The sequence below is a fragment of the Ahaetulla prasina genome, chromosome 1 (genome assembly GCF_028640845.1).
Source record: "Ahaetulla prasina isolate Xishuangbanna chromosome 1, ASM2864084v1, whole genome shotgun sequence".
NCBI classification, from domain to species: Eukaryota; Metazoa; Chordata; class Lepidosauria; order Squamata; family Colubridae; genus Ahaetulla; species Ahaetulla prasina.
Window position 1 is genome coordinate 317,023,050 of NC_080539.1, and position 19,998 is coordinate 317,043,047.

Consider the following 19,998-nt stretch of genomic DNA (forward strand, 5'->3'; position numbering starts at 1 on the left):
GCACTATGATGCACTATTTTGCCCAGTTAAAGGTTGAGAATGTTAGTAGTATATAGATTAAATAATTATGTAGGTCTATAATTTCTTGTTGATGTCAAGTCCTGTTCCTTTGGTATTAATGCCACATTTGTGTCGTTCAAAGTCTCAGGCATCTTTCCTCCTTGTAAGATAAAATTCACTGTGTTTTGCAAAAGTTGTAAAAGTTCATCCTCAAAGCAGTTACAGTAAGAACCTGGTAAGTCATCTGGTCCAGGAAGTTTAATCTTGCTTATAGCATTGAAAAACCTCTCCTATTGTTATAGCTTCATTCCTAATATGTCTTTGTTTTACTGTAATCTTTGGTAAACTTTGACTTTTTTTAGAATAGAATAGAATAGAATAGAATAGAATAGAATAGAATAGAATAGAATAGAATAGAATAGAATAGAATAGAATAGAATTCTTTGTTGGCCAAATGTGATTGGACACACAAGGGATTTGTCTTGGTGCATTCGTCAAGTATCATAAGGTACAACACTTAATGATAGTCATAGGAAAACAGTCAATATAAATCCAATATTCATGTTTTCTCCAAAGGAATATCATCATGTCCTTTATATAGATTGGAATAATGCTGATGAAACACTTTTTCTCTTGCCATATTATCCTTTTGAAGTTTCACTATCATTCTTTTTCTTTTCTTAATTTATATGCTAACCATTTCTCTGGTGTATTTATACCAGTTACAATTTTCTCTTTAAGCCCCTTTAAGCCCCAAATCCATAAATCATTACTCTTTTTTTTTTTTGAACAAAAGTACCATATGAGGTTTCCAGTTTTTTGTAAATAAAAAGTCTTTAGTACTTTTGAGGAAGAAGAAACATTCCTGTTGATACATGCTGATTAATTGAGAAAGCCAAAGAAAATTAAAAAGAATGCAAAACATCCTTCATTGACTATAGAAAGACATTTGACATGACTGGCTATTATAGCCACTTCCCTTCTGTGCTGCATTTCTCTGTAAACCAGTTTAGGTCCAAAGCTATTTTCCTGTTTTTTCCTCTCTACCCCCATGCAAAGCACTATTGCCTGGCACTGCACTATTGCCAAAAATAAGTTGAGAAAGGCCAAATATAAGGAAAGTGGGAGAGTTTTGTCTGAAAACCAGTTAGTCCAGGAATATCAGTGGTTTGCAGAAAAGGTTGAGTGTCCTATGTAGAAGGTGTCTAAAACAGCTGAACATGTTTAAAGCTAACCTAGAATTTCCTTGTAAATACAAATCCATAAAAATCCTGAATCCATTTCCAGGATATGTGTGCAACAACTGATGCTAATCTGGTAGCTTCTGGTAAAGGATTCTGGTCAGAAATGTTGGCTGTCAAGAGACTTTCACTATGAGCTAGGTTATCTGCTTGGCTCTCAAGCACAGAAACAGAGGATTGATAATATTAATGAACTCCATCAACAAGTGATCAAATGAAGAGGAAAATATGCGGAAGATGTTAGCTAAGGTGACCTAATTTGAGCAGTTAAGCTGAAAGTTAGTAACATCTGATGGACTTATGCACTCTGAGTCTGGTAGGGAAAGCCTAAATTTGCAGGACAATGGAATACATTGTGAAAATGGAGTGTTTTTACAGTGGCACTCTGGGTACAGCAAACCTAATAGCAAAATAGAATAAAAATATTTATATTTATGATAAACAGAACAACACTGACACTGACATCCCCTAAACTCCGCTGAAGATGCTATCTAGCCTGGTAAAGAAACGTTTGGAAACCAACCTATAAGCTTGGAGAATGAACCTTCACCTTCACCCTACACCCAAGCTAGATAGTCACCACTATTGCAAATATTTTTATTAGATTTTATCCTATCTTTAGTACTTTATAAATACAGTGGGGTAAAAAAGTATTTAGTCAGCCACCAGTTGTGCAAGTTCTCCCACTGAAAAAGATGAGAGGGGCCTGTAATTGTCATCATAGGTATACCTCAACTAGGAGAGACAACATGAGAAAACACATCCAGAAAATCACATTGTCTGATTTGTAACGAATTTATTTGCAAATTATGGTGGAAAATAAGTATTTGGTCAATAGCAAAAGTTCATCTCAATACTTTGTTATATATCCTTTGTTGGCAATGACAGAGGTCAAACATTTTCTGTATGTCTTCACAAGGTTTTCACACACTGTTGCTGGTATGTTGGCCCATTCCTCCATGCAGATCTCCTCTAGAGCAGTGATGTTTTGGGGCTGTCGCTGGGCAACACAGACTTTCAACTCCCTCCAAAGGTTTTCTATGGGGTTGAGAGCTAGAGACTGGCTAGGCCACTCCAGGACCTTGAAATGCTTCTTACGGAGCCACTCCTTCGTTGCCCGGGCGGTGTGTTTGGGATCATTGTCATGCTGAAAGACCCAGCCACGTTTCATCTTCAATGCCCTTGCTGATGGAAGGAGGTTTGCGCTCAAAAATCTCACGATACATGGCCCCATTCATTCTTTCTTTTACACGGATCAGTCGTCCTGGTCCCTTTGCAGAGAAACAGCCCCACAGCATGATGTTGCCACCCCCATGCTTCACAGTAGGTATGGTGTTCTTTGGATGCAACTCAGCATTCTCTCTCCTCCAAACACGACGAGTTGAGTTTCTACCAAACAGTTCTACTTTGGTTTCATCTGACCATATGACATTCTCCCAATCCTCTTCTGCATCATCTAGATGCTCTCTAGCAAACTTCAGATGGGCCCGGACATGTACTGGCTTAAGCAGGGGGACACGTCTGGCACTGCAGGATCTGAGTCCCTGGCGGTGTAGTGTGTTACTGATGGTAGCCTTTGTTACGTTGGTCCCAGCTCTCTGCAGGTCATTCACTAGCCCCCCGCCCCCGCCCCCGTGTGGTTCTGGGATATTTGCTCACCGTTCTTGTGATCATTTTGACCCCACGGGGTGAGATCTTGCGTGGAGCCCCAGATCAAGGGAGATTATCAGTGGTCTTGTATGTCTTCCATTTTCTAATGATTGCTCCCACAGTTGATTTCTTCACACCAAGCTGCTTGCCTATTGCAGATTCAGTCTTCCCAGCCTGGTGCAGGTCTACAATTTTGTTTCTGGTGTCCTTCGACAGCTCTTTGGTCTTCACCATAGTGGAGTTTGGAGTGTGACTGTTTGAGGTTGTGGACAGGTGTCTTTTATACTGATAACAAGTTCAAACAGGTACCATTAATACAGGTAATGAGTGGAGAACAGAGGAGCCTCTTAAAGTAGAAGTTACAGATCTGTGAAATCCAGAAATCTTGCTTGTTTGTTGGTGACCAAATACTTATTTTCCACCATAATTTGCAAATAAATTCGTTACAAATCAGACAATGTGATTTTCTGGATGTGTTTTCTCATGTTGTCTCTCCTAGTTGAGGTATGCCTATGATGACAATTACAGGCCCCTCTCATCTTTTTCAGTGGGAAAACTTGCACAACTGGTGGCTGACTAAATACTTTTTTACCCCACTGTAATTTGAGGCAAACATACCTAATAAACTTTCCTGTAGTTTTCCCCACAACCACCACCCTATGGGAGAAGTTGGCTTGAGAATGACTGGCCCACACTAAAAGATGGCTCCCCATCTTTTTATTATGATTGTGCATTTATCTTTATTATTGTTTAATTCCTATTGTGTATACATTTTGTACAATTGTATCTTTGTAATATTGTAAACTGCTCAGAGTTACCTTATGGCAACAAGGGGTGGTCAATAAATTTAATAAAATGAATAAATAATGTCACCCAGTTGGCTTTCATGCCTAAGTTGGCATTAGAACTGTCTCCAGTTTCCAGGCCAGCACTTTAACCACACCACCAAACTGGCTCTTTAGAAATACCGATCTTTCCAAAGTAGGATTGTACAAACATCACCCATTAATTCCTCCCATTTGAATTGGGTTTTGTAAAACAATGGGTCAGATGCAAAGATATTTCCACAAGGAAATGTCACCAGAGATGTGAACACATCCTGAACAAATTCTTTTTGTCAATCATAACAAACATCTTAATCAAAGGAAGTCTGGCTCCTTTCCCGCCCCCCCCGCCCCCGTTTTCTGTGCACTATTTGCAAAGGAAAGGTGATTTATTTTTCCATTCCCAAGTGAAATGGTATCTAAGCAAAAGGCGCTGCTTCATAGTCCATGCATGTGAGAATACTGTATTTTATAAATCTCACTTCCTTTTAATTATGGCAGAAAACCTTCAAAACTGTGGCTATGTTTATAGCAAGTATTTCTACGTTTCTCTTTATGCCTCTTCCTATTTGGTTAAAATTGTCTTCATTTGGAGGTTTTTCCTGAACCGTTCTTTGAATATAGTATGCTGCTGGTTGGCTTCCAAGCCACACTTTTATTGACTTGACCGATGTATTATTTTTTGATCTTTTTAACTGATAGGTTTGTAAAATTATGCCACTTGTAATCATGCTAGCCTAATGACCTATGCATAATCAAAGAAGATAGTGTCCAGAGAATTTTCCAGAACATATGTTAATGACTATGTATGTGTAATTAGGTTTAGCAGTAGTGTTATACAATGAAGAAAATTATTGGCTGATGACCTCAACATTTCATTTCCTTTAATAATAAATCAACTTTAATACAGACAGCACATAATTCAGGAATTATATGAAGTAATAGGCAGGAAAACATACGCGGGATTATTCATAATTAAAGAGAATTAATCTTGGACTGTTAAATGTTGAAAATATGTTTTTATAAATCAGCCATTAAATAAAGTATGAACATTGACTGATATCTCTTTAACTCAGAACTATTTTGATTCTACATAATAGAATAAAACTGTTCAACTTCTGAACATAAATTAAAAGTTCCCTTGTTTTATTTTTACAGAGAAGAACACAGATAGCATAATCTCCATTTCGGATTAGTCAAGCGGTGTTTTAAAAATACAAAAGGGGCCTTAGATTAAATCATCTCTCACTTTGACATTTTAATATAATGTTGAAAAATGTAAAATAGTGCGCCTTAGCAATGGCTTGCCAATACATTGAAAAAATGAAAGACTTCATCCTTATCTAATGCAGCCACTTCTGTTGAACATTCGGTACATTTTACTGGGTGATATATTTCTTCTTCCTGGCTTTCTGAGCCAGTTGTTGATTCATTACTCTGCTTAATTTTCTTGTGTCCTCTGTTTGTCTTCTTTTTCAGTGGGTATTTGTATTTCAAAATTTCTTCTTTGACAACTGAACAGTTCATCACAAACATTGCTCTGTATTGAGTTTTGTATAATTCATGCCTAAAAAGAACAGCAGGGGAGAAGGAAAAACATAGTGACCTTGGCTGATTAAATATTTCAAAATTGATAACCCTTTAAATATTGAATGCAAGCTGAGGCACTCCGTGCTCCAGTTATTGACCCAAAAATGGGCACACTTAACAATCATGACCTCCAACTGTAACCTGCAGGCTCTATTACAGCTATAACTCAAGGACTATCTGAATAGCTCATATTACCATTTTATTCTGAACTTTAAAAATAATGAATCTGCCTTTTCTACATTGGATGTGTTGTTTGTTTTAAATTTGTAACTTTTAGGCAGGGAGAGACTTGCTATATTGATGCAAGCCATCTTAGATAATAGTTGTCTGCTATTACTCAATCTACTGTAAACAGCATCAGTGAACTGGCAGAAGTATATTAACCAGTGAAACTGATTTTTCCTCCTAGTGTGCTGTAAAAGATCAGAGAATCCATCACAGCAGATTGGGGCAGGTTGCATATGAAGAATTGAAACTTTCATCGCACAACAGATATTGGTCTGAATAAGTTTATGCATCTAAATATACTGATAAAGAAATTACTCCTCTCCATATTTTCACTCCTGACAAACTAATGATGAAAAACTATGTACAGGTAGTCCTTGACTTAGGACCATTCATTTAATGACTGTTCAAATTTACGACAACACTGCAAAAAGTGACTTATGACCAGTTTTCCTACTTATGACCGTTGCAGCATCCCTTGGTCATGTGATAAAAATCTGGGCAATTGGCAAGTTTTTATGACAGTTGCACTGTCCCAAGATCAAGTGATCACCATTTGTAAACTTCCCAGTTGACTTTCAACAAGCAAAGTCAATGGGAGAAGCCAGATTCACTTAACAACTGCAGTGATTAGCTTAACTGTAGCAAAAAAGGTTGCAAAATGGGACACAACTTACTTAACTGTCTTGCTTCGCAACATAAATTTGTGACTCAACTGTTGTAAATCGAGGACTATCTATACTAAGTCCCTATTTATTTATTTTTTGAGTACATGCAAGGTAAATACTTCTGGAAACTGAATTGAAAATTAAACTATTAACTTAACCACATAAATAAATAGTTTATATTATGCAGAGTTTGAAAAATTACCTTTGACAATCAAGGCATAATGTTGTCATACAAGCAGGACAGTTCAAAATAGCATCACTGTTGGGAATGGCAGGAAGTTTTTCTTGTTGTTGTGATCGAACATTTCTTATATTATGATAACTACAGCAAGAGAGCACAAAAGTAAAGAAACATCACTATTAGTGTAGCAATCTTTGATGCATACCAAAAACCTAGAAATGGTGGGTGATGATAATTCAATGTTCAATGTTCTTAGTCCTAGACATAAATATCACACCCAAAATGACATGGCTTCACCCTTCACCACCACCCTTTTGATACAGGTTTTACACAAATTCATATTTCTCTCCAGATTACCCATATTATTCATATTTAATGCAAGCAGGAACAAATTGACAAGAGAAACCCAACAAGACAATTCGACATCACTCCAGGAACACAAATAGATGTCACCCTGAAGGTGTTTAATGTCATCAGACCCATACTGGCAGAACTAGAGATCTCTTATATAAATTACTGGATAGGCAAGGGGAAAGTTGGTATTTACACAATTCCCCCCCCCAGCCCTGCAAAAAAACTAGTTCTTATTTAACTTAATGTAGGGGAGTCAGATGTAAGTATACGATTATCTGCTTCTTTACATTCTAGTGCATGTGTTTCAATGCAATTTTATCATATGTACATTTGTATAACTACTAGAAAATCCAGCAATGCAAATGAAATGTCTTCCTGCCTTAAACTAGCTCAAAATATAATTCCAACTGGCTTATCTTTCCTTAACTGAATGTGCAGAAAGGAGTTACCAGAGTCTAAGATTCATTTGATGTACCAATAATTAAACACAAATTTGCAACAATGGCAGGAAATCAGAAATATGTAAGACTTTTATCATAATTTATTCCAAAATTTAAAAAAAAAAATCTGCCAACAGCAGGTGGGTCGATTAGGTGACAATGATGAGTGCACTATAGGGAGACTTGAAAGAATAGGTTAGAGATAGAATGAAATAAAGAATATCTATATGGTCACTAGCAGTTTAAAATGACTTGATGGCACACAAGCAAATCTAAACATCCTTAAGTAAAATGAAGACTTCACACTAAGAAAAAAAAGGTAGGTAATGAAATTTGCAGTGACATAAAATATTGACAGGAATAAAAGATTCTATGATAGAAGTCTCAATAATTAATCTCCATCTTGGGGATTCAGAAAGGAAGGCAATGTTAAAGCAATAAGATGATCTGTGGACCACATAAACTGTGGTGAAAATGCAATTAATTAATTATATCTATATCAATTTATATTCCACCATATTCAGGAAACTTTAGGTAGTGTCTAAATTTAAAGGTTGAGTTGAATGCAGAACTTTAAAGCTCTGAGTTCTTAATATAAACTAGCTTTAATCACAGAGTAAAGTTTCACCATTCTTCTTACCTCCTTCTTATCGTATCTACCCATTCCTGATCTCTATTGTCTTCTTCTGGATCATAAAATAACTCATCATTAGTTGGAATTCGTCGTTGGTGATGTTTTCTTTTTTTCCTGGTTTCTGTAGAACCTGTCACGTTTGAAACAGATTATACTTGTAGTCATGACACAAAATGTGTAACTCAAAAACAGAAGCCTCTGTTGAATTAACATCCCCTGGGTGGGTATCTATGAAAAATATTCCAAACAGGTATCTCCTAAATGTCTGATATTTCCATATGTGATAGTCACATATATAGAGTTTTGGTGGTTTGGTGCATGTGTATTCATGCACATGCACACACGCTTTGGGCACTCAATCCGGAAAAGGTTAGCAATGACTGGGCTAAAATCAATGCCATTTTCCAATGGCTTGTATGTATGTATTGGAAGGGGAAGGGGGAAATACATATTCAACTTTTGTGCAGATCAAATTCATAGACTAAAGATAATACTGTAATCCTTAAGTAAAAATAAACACATTAGTGACCCACACACACACACAAAATCACCTGCATTCACCGTTTCTTTTTGGATAGTGAGATGGGCAATGTATAAATTTAATTAATAAATAAGTGGCATCCATGATGGCATCCAAAGAATTGTATACTAAATTTGCATGGAGATGTATATGTGTTCATTTCATTTCAATTTTTTTTTAATTAGCAAACAAAATGTAACTAGCACTTCAGATTTTGAGAGCTTATTCTGTATTTGGAAGACAAAGGAATTCTACTGTTTATGTTTTTAGACAGGCTATAAAATTAATGGTTATTTACGTGCTACATCTTCATCATCTGAATCGGAATCAAAATAAATGTCATCATAATACTTAGGAGTGGAGACAGTTCCAGACTGCCCAGCAACAGAAGCATCACCTAAGTCACAAAAAACATACAATTATGAGATCACTCTACATGTGCAAATATGTACATATCCTCCTAGTTATACACTGAAATTCCGTGCAACTATAATTGCTTTTGTTTATATTCTTTACATATAAGATCAACTGTACTCAGCCCAATTAGCATTCTGCTTTAACAGTAATCAATCAAATACCTACAGGAGCCTACAAGTAGAACATGGGTCGAAACACCCGTCTGTCTCAGCAACTGGTACCAATTTTTAATCCAGGAGGTAATATATGATCAGTGTAGCATTACAAATATAGATGGTCTTATTCTTCATAAGTTGTTCTAATTCTCTTTTAAACCCATGCACTCAGATAGCCATTCCCAGATGTTCGTTAATAATAGTTCCTTTTTAAGCAGTAGCTTACCAGATGATGTTTATTTTTTATTCCAAAATCACTCAAAAAAACCCAGAGATCATCAGCCTGACAACAATGCTGTGAGTGATTATACTGGAAGAATATGCTTGTTCAAACTACCTAGAATGCAATCCTATACAAAATGCACTCAAAAGTAAATCCCAGCATAGGATTGCATTGTCAGTTAATTATAGAAAAGAGAAACTATTTGATTCAGTGTCAATATCCTGGCATCTCGTTACGACGATTCTGTGATTGCACAAATTAAACTGATTTTGCAGTGAATATGAGAAACCTTGAATCTTCTGGACTTAAAATCTTAAGTAGGCACAAATGTGCCTCAAATGCTTGCAGTGTCTTGACAAAAATATCACACACAGCAAATTATCTTTTAATTTTAAATGTAGCTGTATTATTAAAAATATTTGTAAAATAGAAATTGATATTAGCAACCTTATTAATATTCTCTACATTTATTGATAGAAATATGGAAATATAACCTTGAGTCCTGTTGCCCTGTTTACATTTTGTAGTTGCATAGAATTAAAAAACAAGCACTGATTTTTTTTCTTTGGTTATTTTTGTAGCACAACAGGACTCAGGACTACATTTCCATTATCCAGTTTCTTCATATTCCTCAATATTTAGAGTTGAGTATCCCCTCATGGTTACAGCAAATAGGCGAAATTAGTTGAAATGAGCTGATCTCCCAAAACTAATCAGGATTGAAAAGTCCTGGAAAGCCAATTCATATTTTTAAATTTTGGAAAAATGTTTACCTGGAAGTTGTGACTTCCACTGGCCTTCCATATTTTTCATGGTGCAGCTAAGTTCAGCTTCCATTTCCTTTTGGAATTCATCATCACTAGAAGATTCACTTTCTCCTGTGAGACACTCCCGTATCAGTTTACGCTTCTGGTCTGGGGTGCCATATAAAAGCACATCCACTTCATCTTCAGAACTACACAGTGGTGTAGATGACGAGATATTAAGAGATCATTATTTCAAGATGAATATCACACAGGTGGTCCTTGTTTAACATTACTTAAAGAAGGTATTTCTAAAATAGCCTTTTTAATTAGCAGCTGGCTAGAAACATCAGCTAACAAGAAAAAAATGTGAGTTTAAAGGTTCATCTCACTTCAGAGAGAAAATTATTTGAAGAATATTTATGAAAAGCAACTAAGTAAATTTATGTCTGCCCTTTCATAACAGAATTATATTTCATATAACTAAAACCCTCATTGTCATGACCTTTAATTGAGCAAAACTGGGCATAATACAGCAACAATTTTTAAACCAAGTTATCGCAAATGGGATAACTTTCAGAATGTGTCCAAAATGTAGGACTGATTATTTATGAGGTTAGGAAAATTGGGAAAGATATCCCTGCTTCAATGCTACTGGATGCTCCTGTGGTGATATGATCTTCATTTTTAGAGTTCCATGCCAGTTTTCCAGACAGTCCCATCTTCTCCCTCCCCAGCATCAGCCATTTACCTTCCTGCTGGGAAGAGGTAAGAACGGAGGGAGGGAGAAACAGGGAGAAGGAAGATTTCAAATGCTCCCTGCCAAGCAGCAGGAAGTCCGAAGTTGCTCCTGCTCCCATTGCTTTATTGCCCACCCTGGTCATTTTGTTTCTCTGTTCAGGTAAGGAAATATTTCTGAAACAATGACCCAAAGGAGCACAGGTTATTTAGTATGGGATAATACTCAAATGTAAGCATACCACTGTGCAAAACAGGTAAATAAGCAAGAGCAATTCTCAAAACCAAAATTTACAAAGCCGTTTAAGATATAACTGCGGAAAGAAACGTGAAGATCTCAAGGATTTTTTTGCGTTTGTTTTTGCAAAATATAGAAAGCGGCAGGTTGCAATACACAGCAGTTTCACCTGATCTCAGAAAAGTAACTAATGATCTCTCGACAATAGCTCATTAAAAAGGAAACGAGGCCTTTCCTGGTTTTTCCTTCTCTGTAACATCCCAACCCCACTAAGACGTATTGCAGCTGCCTTCCCAAACCCAAAAGACCTGCTCTGCGCTGGGTCCTCGTCGCTGGGCTCCTCGATCACATAAGGATCATCTTCTTCCCGCAGAGAACTCATGCCGGCCTCTTGGTTGGAGTAAACAATCCTGGTCTATTCCGTCCCCCAACTAGCACAAATCGTCTTTCTCGTCACTTCCTGTTCCTTTAAGCCTGGGGTTGGTGCCACCAATTTCTGATTCCGGATACAAATCCGGAAAATATTTAGTTCCGGTTTCAAACTTCATGCGCCCGTGTCTGCGCCTCTGCGTTTCTATCTGGTGCTCATTGGAGTTTGCAATCATGTCTATGGATTTTCAATCATTCAGGTCGCGGTTGTCCCGAAGGTGGTTTTTCAAGAGGCAATTGGACTTTCTGGTTTTTTTTTCTTTGGAGACGTTTAGCTTCTCATCCAGGAAGCTTCTTCAGCTTTGACTGGATGGTGGGGAATGGAAGGATTTATATTCCTTGCACGTCTTCAAAGAAAAAACCAAGAAAGTCCAGTTGCCTCTTGAAAAAGCACTTTTGGGACAATTTGATCATGGAAAAACACCAGGAAAAGAAAAAAGCAGCCAATTATAGCGACGCGAATTTCCCAAAAAGCCTAATCTGCCCTAGCTCGAAGGGCAAAAAAAAAAAAAGAGAGAGAAAACTCTCTATGCTTGCAGAAGGGAAAAGGCTCTCCCCTATTAAAATCTGGAGTGATCAGACTGTGATTGAACAGGGGGAACTTCCCATTCCTATCACCCATCTCCTCCCACTTATGACTGTATGACTGTAACCTTGTTGCTGGTATCCTTACGATTTATATTGACTGTTTCCTAACGTGATTTGATTGCTTATTTGTACCCTATGACTATCATTAAGTGTTGTACCTTATGATTCTTGACAAATCTATCTTTTCTTTTATGTACACTGAGAGCATATGCATCAAGACAAAATCCTTGTGTCCACTCATACTTGGGCAATAAAGAATTCTATTCTATTCCATTCCATTCTATTCATAACAGGAAAAGTGTTTTGGATTCATAATAAGAACCCAGGGAGTTTTTCCTAGTCACCTGATACGAGTTTCCCTATTAAGACTTACAATTCTGAATATGGATGCTGGTAGGTTTTTCCAACTCTTTCGGTATGGAATAACATTTTAATTTTAAATTATATTGTGTTTTTCTTAATAAATGTCAGTTTCAAAATATTCTAACCTTTTACCAGTAAGATGCTGTAACATATACAATACATATAACAGTACATAAAGATGCCGTTCACATCACACCATACCAGTGTTTGTCAAGCTCAGTATTTTAAAGTTTTTGTGGACTCCCAGATTTCCCACCATTTTGTGATTATTTAATTGGATATAGCAGGGTGCTGGATAGCAATAAAGACATATATATCGCTTCACAGCCCTCCTTAAGCAGTTTATAGTCAGTATATTGCCCTGAACAATCTGGATTTTCATTTTACTGACCTCAGAAGGATGGAAAACTATCTTGAGTCAGTGAGACTCAAACTACCAGCAGCCAGCGGAAGTAGCCTGCAGTACTGCCTTCTAACCACTGCGCCACCACGGCTCATGGATAAGTGAGTTTTCTACGTGCTGGATATAAGGAGCCAAGAAAATCAAACTCCTGTTTTCAAAATAGGCTTGTTCTTACAAACCTCCATGCCTGTAGTTAACCTCCATGCCTGATAACCTCTGGTGTACAATGGGAAATGAGCAATTTTTCCTGGCCTTATTAAGCCTCAGTACTTTTAAAGATCATATAGCATGGGGAATTTTGTATGACAACTACAAAGAGTTTAGCAACACATAGTTGTAATGTATTACTGTAAGTTTTGGCGGGAGTTTTAGGCGGGAAATATCTCGTCTCTGATTGGATGCAGCCTCAGGCTGAAGTGTATATAAGGAGAGGTTTTTCTCCAGAGTTTTGCTGGGTCACACTATATTAAAGAGCTGTTGTCACTAACCTGGTCTCCTGCCTCGTCAATACCCAAACATAACATTGGCGACGAAGGTGGGATCTTGAGGCAGAGCACCAGAACAGAGCTGAACTCACTACGAGACTCAAACCCAGCAAGGTGACGGCGAATGCAGCGATGACCGGCTACACGCCACCCACTCCGTTTGACCCTGCCCAGGAGACATGGGGAATATATATGACCCGTTTGAAAGTTTCCTGGAGGCAACGAGCTACAGGAGTCTCCGACAACCGTAACGGGCTTACTTCATAAGCCACTGTGGGTCCGCAGTCATCGCCGTCGCAGAAGCCCTAGCGGAGCCAACACCGCTACACTCCGTGTCGTGGCAGACCCTTCAGACCCTCCTGAAGAATCACTACGCACCAGCCCGTCCAAATCGTTCGTGATGCGAGTTTGGGGCGCAGGCAACAAGAAGGCGAGTCTATCAGCGACTACATGGCAGCCCTGAGACAAGCCTCCAAGCATTGCGAGTACCGCGATCTGGACGAAGAGCTGCTGGAACAACTTATACGGGGGGTCAGAGACATCCGTTTGAGGAGACGGTTGCTAGCCAAGAGCAACCTGACATTGGCAAACGCCTGGACGAAGCCAGAGCCCATGAGATGTCCAACCATGCAGCAGACACCTTACAAAGCGACTCACGCCGATGGCGGGCGCAAAGCCGAGCACAGTCCACCACGAAGAAACCTATCGTGAGTCAACCAGCGAAGGAGGAAGAAGTCCACTACACCGGAAAATCGACAAGGAAGACCCGGAGGAATGCGGAAGTTGCGGGCGACATCAGCGCCAAAGATGTAAGTTCAGGGGCGCCATTTGCGGCGGTGTGAAAGGAAGGGCACCTGGCTCAAGTCTGCCGAGCACCCCAACCTTCCGCCGAAAATTCAAATCGGCCAATCAGAGCGGCTCTGAGTCAGAGATGCAAACCCACATTCCGCGAAATTTCAAACCAGCCAATCAGAGCGCGAGATCGGCGAGGCGACCCGCGATTGGCCAGGAAAGAAAGAGCGCGAAGTCAAACCGAATGACTGTTACCATAGACCACGCAGCTACCCGCATCGAAGAAAAGATCTTCACAAACCCGACGATTGAAGGCGTACCGTGCCGACTGGAAGTAGACACAGGATCAGCTATCTCAATCATGTCCTGGGACACTTTTGTGAAAGCCTTGCCACACATCGCAAAGCGCAAGCTACAGAAACAACGGCTCCGGTGCAGGATTACCAGGGCAACCGCATCCCTGTTCGAGGACAACGACCGTCGAGGTCAAGTACGGGACATACGAAAAGACCCTGCCCATCACGTTAGTCGAGGAACCTTGCCAAGCTTGCTGGGGCTAGACTGGTTCAGGCGTTGGGAATGGGGTGACTGGCGTCCACGGACGGATGCAACCTGCAAAACACCTAATGGAGGAATTCGCAGACGATTCGAGGACCGTTTAGGCAAGTACAAGGGACCCCTATCTCCTTCAATTTAGACCCCAAATAGCTCCCATTAGGTTAAAGGCAAGGAGGGTTCCTTTTGCACTCAAACCTAAAATCGACAAAGAGTTAGATAAATTAGTCAGCCAGGGATACTAGTGCCAGTTGACCATGCCAAATGGGAGACGCCAATCGTCACCCTATAAAACCAGACGGGTCCATAAGAATTTGCGCTGATTACAAGGCTACCTTGAACAAAGCATTGCAAAAGCGCCTACCCAGTTCCAGTAGTGCAACACTTATTGCACTCACTAGGGCACGGACAAGTTTTCGCCAAATTAGACTTGGCACAAGCGTACCAACAGCTACCCGTAGATGCTAGCACAGCTGAAGCCCAGACCATTGTAACGCACCGAGGTGCCTTTAAATGCACCGGTTACAGTTTGGGGTGAGTGTGGCCCTGGGCTATTCAAAATTTGATGGGCGACTCCTACAAGGGTTACCAGGAGTCGTGCCCTATTTCGATGATGTGTTGGTATCGGGAAGATTTAAGAGAACTGGGGAAGCGATTAAGGAAAGTTTTGGCCATTTTAGGTCGGCAGGATTAAAAGTTAAAGCAAGCAAGTGTCAGATAGGGGTCGAATCTGTTGAATTTTGGGATATAGGATAGATAAGAATGGAATTCACCCCACTGAGAGCAAAGTCAAAGCGATAAGAGAGCCCCAGCACCCAAAAACAAGACAGAACTCCAGGCTTTCCTGGGTCTGGTAAACTTTTATGCTGTATTTTTAAGAAACAAAGCAACCGTTGCTGAACCGTTGCATAAATTGCTTGGAAAAACACTGTTTGGTCTTGGGGAAGTCAGAGAATAGGGCATTTGAGGCAGTCAAAAACTTGCTATCAAGCGATAGCCTGTTAATACAATATAACAGGCTGCCGTTAGTATTGGTTTGTGATGCATCCCCTATGGAGTAGGAGCTGTACTTAGCCACAGACTCCCAAACGGCACTGAAGCCCCTATAGCGTTCTATTCACGAGCGATGTCCCGGCTGAAAGAAATTACAGCCAACTAGATAGGAGGCTCTCGCAATAGTGTCAGGGGTGAAAAATTTCACGAATCGTTTTGGCGAGACTTTGAAATTGTCACTGATCACAGACCGCTATTGGGGTTACTGGCTGGCGACCGCCCAACGCCAGTAGCACTCTCACCTAGACTGACCAGATGGACTATTTTTTGGCCGCCTACTCCTACAAACTGCAGCATCGGCCTGGAAAGGAGTTGGGGCATGCAGACGCACTGAGCAGATGCCCATTGCCAGGAAATCGAGGACCCCACCCGGCGCACCCGTTCTACTAATTGACTCTTTGGACTCTGGCCCAGCCACATCTCAGGAAGTGGCTCGGGCCTCATACCGGGACGTTGTATTAAGAACTGTGATTGGATGGGTTCAAAGGGGATGGCCCGCTGCATGGCGGCGTTTAAAGTTTGTAAAGAAAAAGGGAATTGTCTGTACAAGGGGTGCCTGCCCTGGGGGGATAGGGTAGTGGCCCCCGAAAAACTAAGGAAAAAAGTCCTGGAACTCCTGCATGAGGGTCACCCAGGAATTGTGAGGATGAAGGGTTTGGCTAGGAGCTATGTCTGGTGGCCCCTAATGGACAGGAAATCAGTGACAGGGTTGGCGATGCCAAGTCTGTCAGGAATCAGACCACTACCACCACGGCCCCAGTGTTGGAGTGGGAGAAACCCCAAGGCCCTTGGTCCCGCATACATATTGATTTTGCCGGCCCTTCCACGGCCAAACATTTCTAATTGTGGTGGATGCATTCTCCAAATGGCTGGAGATCATCTAATGAAATCCACAACCGCGGGAGCTGTCACTGCAGCCCTAAAACACCTTTTCGCCACATGGGCTGCGGACACCATCGTGTCCGATAACGATCCACAGTTCACCGCAGCATTATTTGAAGGGTACCTGGCTGAAGGGCATCCGACATGCCCTCTCAGCGCCCGTCCCCAGGCCGCAACAAGTTCCTCAGCCGAGCCGTGAGCCAGACCCTCAGGAAATGACCCAAGCTCCGTCCGGAACCTCTCCGGGTCCATCAGGCGCCTGGGACGGAACCAACGTGTCGGCTCCGTCTCCCTGCGGTGGTGAATGGCGATCAGAAAGTCCAGGCGAAGAAGAGAGTGAAAGAACTGGGAAATGTTAATCTTAAAAACAACTGAGGGAGGAAATGAAGGATGTCAAGACCTGTGTTTTCTTATTCCAAGGTATAAAATACAGAATAAGCAATTGTAGAAAGGCAAATTCTAACTGAATATTAGAAAAATTGGAACAGGCTCAGAGGAAGACAACATGTTCAATGGACCAGAAATTATGCCATATGAAGAGAGTGAAAGAACTGGGAAATGTTAATCTTAAAAACAACTGAGGGAGGAAATGAAGGATGTCAAGACCTGTGTTTTCTTATTCCAAGGTATAAAATACAGAATAAGCAATTGTAGAAAGGCAAATTCTAACTGAATATTAGAAAAATTGGAACAGGCTCAGAGGAACGAAAAGTCCCTCCGGCAAGCTCGACTCAACTCCAGAAAGTGAACTGCGCAGGTCCGGGAGAGTCAGGAGGCGCCACATAGATCAATTAAGAAACAGATTGAGCGATAAGGCAGAATTAGGCGAGACCAGCCCTGACTATGATTTAATTAACCCCACAGCTGACTGGAGCCGAGAACAAACAGAAAGCGTAAGCAAAGAACCAAACAGAGACTTATCTGAGTCAGGCGAGGTCCAGCGACACCCTCCGGTCCCTCTAGAGGACAGCAGGTCCGAGCGGCGAATAATCCAGGGCGGATGGCGGGAGGAGGAGCTCAGAGGAAGACAACATGTTCAATGGACCAGAAATTATGCCATATGAAGAGAGTGAAAGAACTGGGAAATGTTAATCTTAAAAACAACTGAGGAGGAAATGAAGGATGTCAAGATCTGTGTTTTCTTATTCCAAGGTATAAAATACAGAATAAGCAATTGTAGAAAGGCAAATTCTAACTGAATATTAGAAAAATTGGAACAGGCTCAGAGGAACGAAAAGTCCCTCCGGCAAGCTCGACTCAACTCCAGAAAGTGAACTGCGCAGGTCCGGGAGAGTCAGGAGGCGCCACATAGATCAATTAAGAAACAGATTGAGCGATAAGGCAGAATTAGGCGAGACCAGCCCTGACTATGATTTAATTAACCCCACAGCTGACTGGAGCCGAGAACAAACAGAAAGCGTAAGCAAAGAACCAAACAGAGACTTATCTGAGTCAGGCGAGGTCCAGCGACACCCTCCGGTCCCTCTAGAGGACAGCAGGTCCGAGCGGCGAATAATCCAGGGCGGATGGCGGGAGGAGGAGCTCAGAGGAACGAAAAGTCCCTCCGGCAAGCTCGACTCAACTCCAGAAAGTGAACTGCGCAGGTCCGGGAGAGTCAGGAGGCGCCACATAGATCAATTAAGAAACAGATTGAGCGATAAGGCAGAATTAGGCGAGACCAGCCCTGACTATGATTTAATTAACCCCACAGCTGACTGGAGCCGAGAACAAACAGAAATCGTAAGCAAAGAACCAAACAGAGACTTATCTGAGTCAGGCGAGGTCCAGCGACACCCTCCGGTCCCTCTAGAGGACAGCAGGTCCGAGCGGCGAATAATCCAGGGCGGATGGCGGGAGGAGGAGCTCAGAGGAAGACAACATGTTCAATGGACCAGAAATTATGCCATATGAAGAGAGTGAAAGAACTGGGAAATGTTTAATCTTAAAAACAACTGAGGGAGGAAATGAAGGATGTCAAGACCTGTGTTTTCTTATTCCAAGGTATAAAATACAGAATAAGCAATTGTAGAAAGGCAAATTCTAACTGAATATTAGAAAAATTGGAACAGGCTCAGAGGAACGAAAAGTCCCTCCGGCACGCTCGACTCAACTCCAGAAAGTGAACTGCGCAGGTCCGGGAGAGTCAGGAGGCGCCACATAGATCAATTAAGAAACAGATTGAGCGATAAGGCAGAATTAGGCGAGACCAGCCCTGACTTTGATTTAATTAACCCCACAGCTGACTGGAGCCGAGAACAAACAGAAATCGTAAGCAAAGAACCAAACAGAGACTTATCTGAGTCAGTGAGACTCAAACTACCGGCAGCCAGCGGAAGTAGCCTGCAGTACTGCCTTCTAACCACTGCGCCACCACGGCTCATGGATAAGTGAATTTTCTACGTGCTGGATATAAGGAGCCAAGAAAATCAAACTCCTGTTTTCAAAATAGGCTTGTTCTTACAAACCTCCATGCCTGTAGTTAACTGATAACCTCTGGTGTACAATGGGAAATGAGCAATTTTTCCTGGCCTTATTAAGCCTCAGTACTTTTAAAGATCATACAGCATGGGGAATTTTGTATGACAACTACAAAGAGTTTAGCAACACATAGTACTGTTAATTCTAAGATACATGAACAAGACTTCAAAGTCTAGTTTTAGAAATACTGTTTAAAATGTTAATCTCATTCACATGTCCTCTTCTTTTTTCCTCCAGTCTTATTCCTATAAATAGTACTTCTGTAGTTTGATGAATTTTCCTGTTCTCCTATTTGGAGAGGGGGAGGAAAAGCTCCTTTTCAATCATCGTAAAGTTCCAATTTCTCAGATACATGAAAGATTTGACCAGACCATTAATTCCTTTAGTATCCTATTCATACTGATTTAGAGCTTCCAAAGACTTTTTTTTATCATGTTTCTATTAATATGAATATTATTTATAATAATATATATAATAATATATAATATTATGATATAATAATCATTCTTTTCAGTTTCTTACTGACAAATAATGCTGTTGGAGAAGATGGAACCAAAACAGGAGTTGAGTAACTCTGCCTTTTCTGTTACTAGTTAACTTCTAAGCAAATTCCTCTTATAAAGGATTTTCTGTGAGTCAGCAGTGTGATGAAATTCCAAAGAAGGCAATGCAATTTTACATGTGTCACCAGAAATTTCCAAATCATGGAAAATAATGATTCAAAGTGATTCATAGAATAGTAATGAACTTTTTTGTATTGTGATCAGACCTTACTTTAAATAGTGTCCAAAACTGGACACTACACTTTAAAAAATTAGAAAAATTGGAACAGGCTCAGAGGAAGACAACATGTTCAATGGACCAGAAATTATGCCATATGAAGAGAGTGAAAGAACTGGGAAATGTTTAATCTTAAAAACAACTGAGGGAGGAAATGAAGGATGTCAAGATCTGTGTTTTCTTATTCCAAGGTATAAAATACAGAATAAGCAATTGTAGAAAGGCAAATTCTAACTGAATATTAGAAAAAATACTTTCTAACAAAACAGATTGACAGAGAAATTCATTATCCAGTAATAGCAGCCCAGTAGATTGGCTGTTTTGTTGAATATATTCAAGTGGCAACTAA

The 19,998-nt window shown here is 40.4% G+C and overlaps 1 protein-coding gene across 1 annotated transcript; it reads right to left on the reverse strand.

Annotated features, from left to right (window-relative positions):
• Positions 1 to 4,584: 4,584 nt before the first annotated feature.
• EAPP (E2F associated phosphoprotein) lies at positions 4,585 to 11,505 on the reverse strand. Its single transcript, XM_058162247.1, has 6 exons — positions 11,150 to 11,505; positions 9,896 to 10,077; positions 8,626 to 8,724; positions 7,814 to 7,937; positions 6,401 to 6,520; positions 4,585 to 5,282 (listed from the first exon to the last, which is right to left on the reverse strand). Exons 1-6 carry the CDS (start codon positions 11,221 to 11,223, stop codon positions 5,009 to 5,011), a joined length of 873 nt encoding a protein of 290 aa, XP_058018230.1. The 5' UTR covers positions 11,224 to 11,505; the 3' UTR covers positions 4,585 to 5,008.
• Between the last annotated feature and the right edge of the window lie 8,493 nt (positions 11,506 to 19,998).

What these genes read in the sequence shown, in the direction of transcription:
- EAPP (XM_058162247.1), bottom strand. Translation starts at nt 11,223, where the DNA reads ATGAGTTCTCTGCGGGAAGAAGATGATCCTTATGTGATCGAGGAGCCC. An exon ending in GAGGACCCAGCGCAGAGCAG is followed by an intron (nt 10,078 to 11,149) that starts GTCTTTTGGGTT and finishes ACCACTGTGTAG; the next exon opens with TTCTGAAGATGAAGTGGATG. An exon ending in AGATGATGAAGATGTAGCAC is followed by an intron (nt 7,938 to 8,625) that starts GTAAATAACCAT and finishes CAAACGTGACAG; the next exon opens with GTTCTACAGAAACCAGGAAA.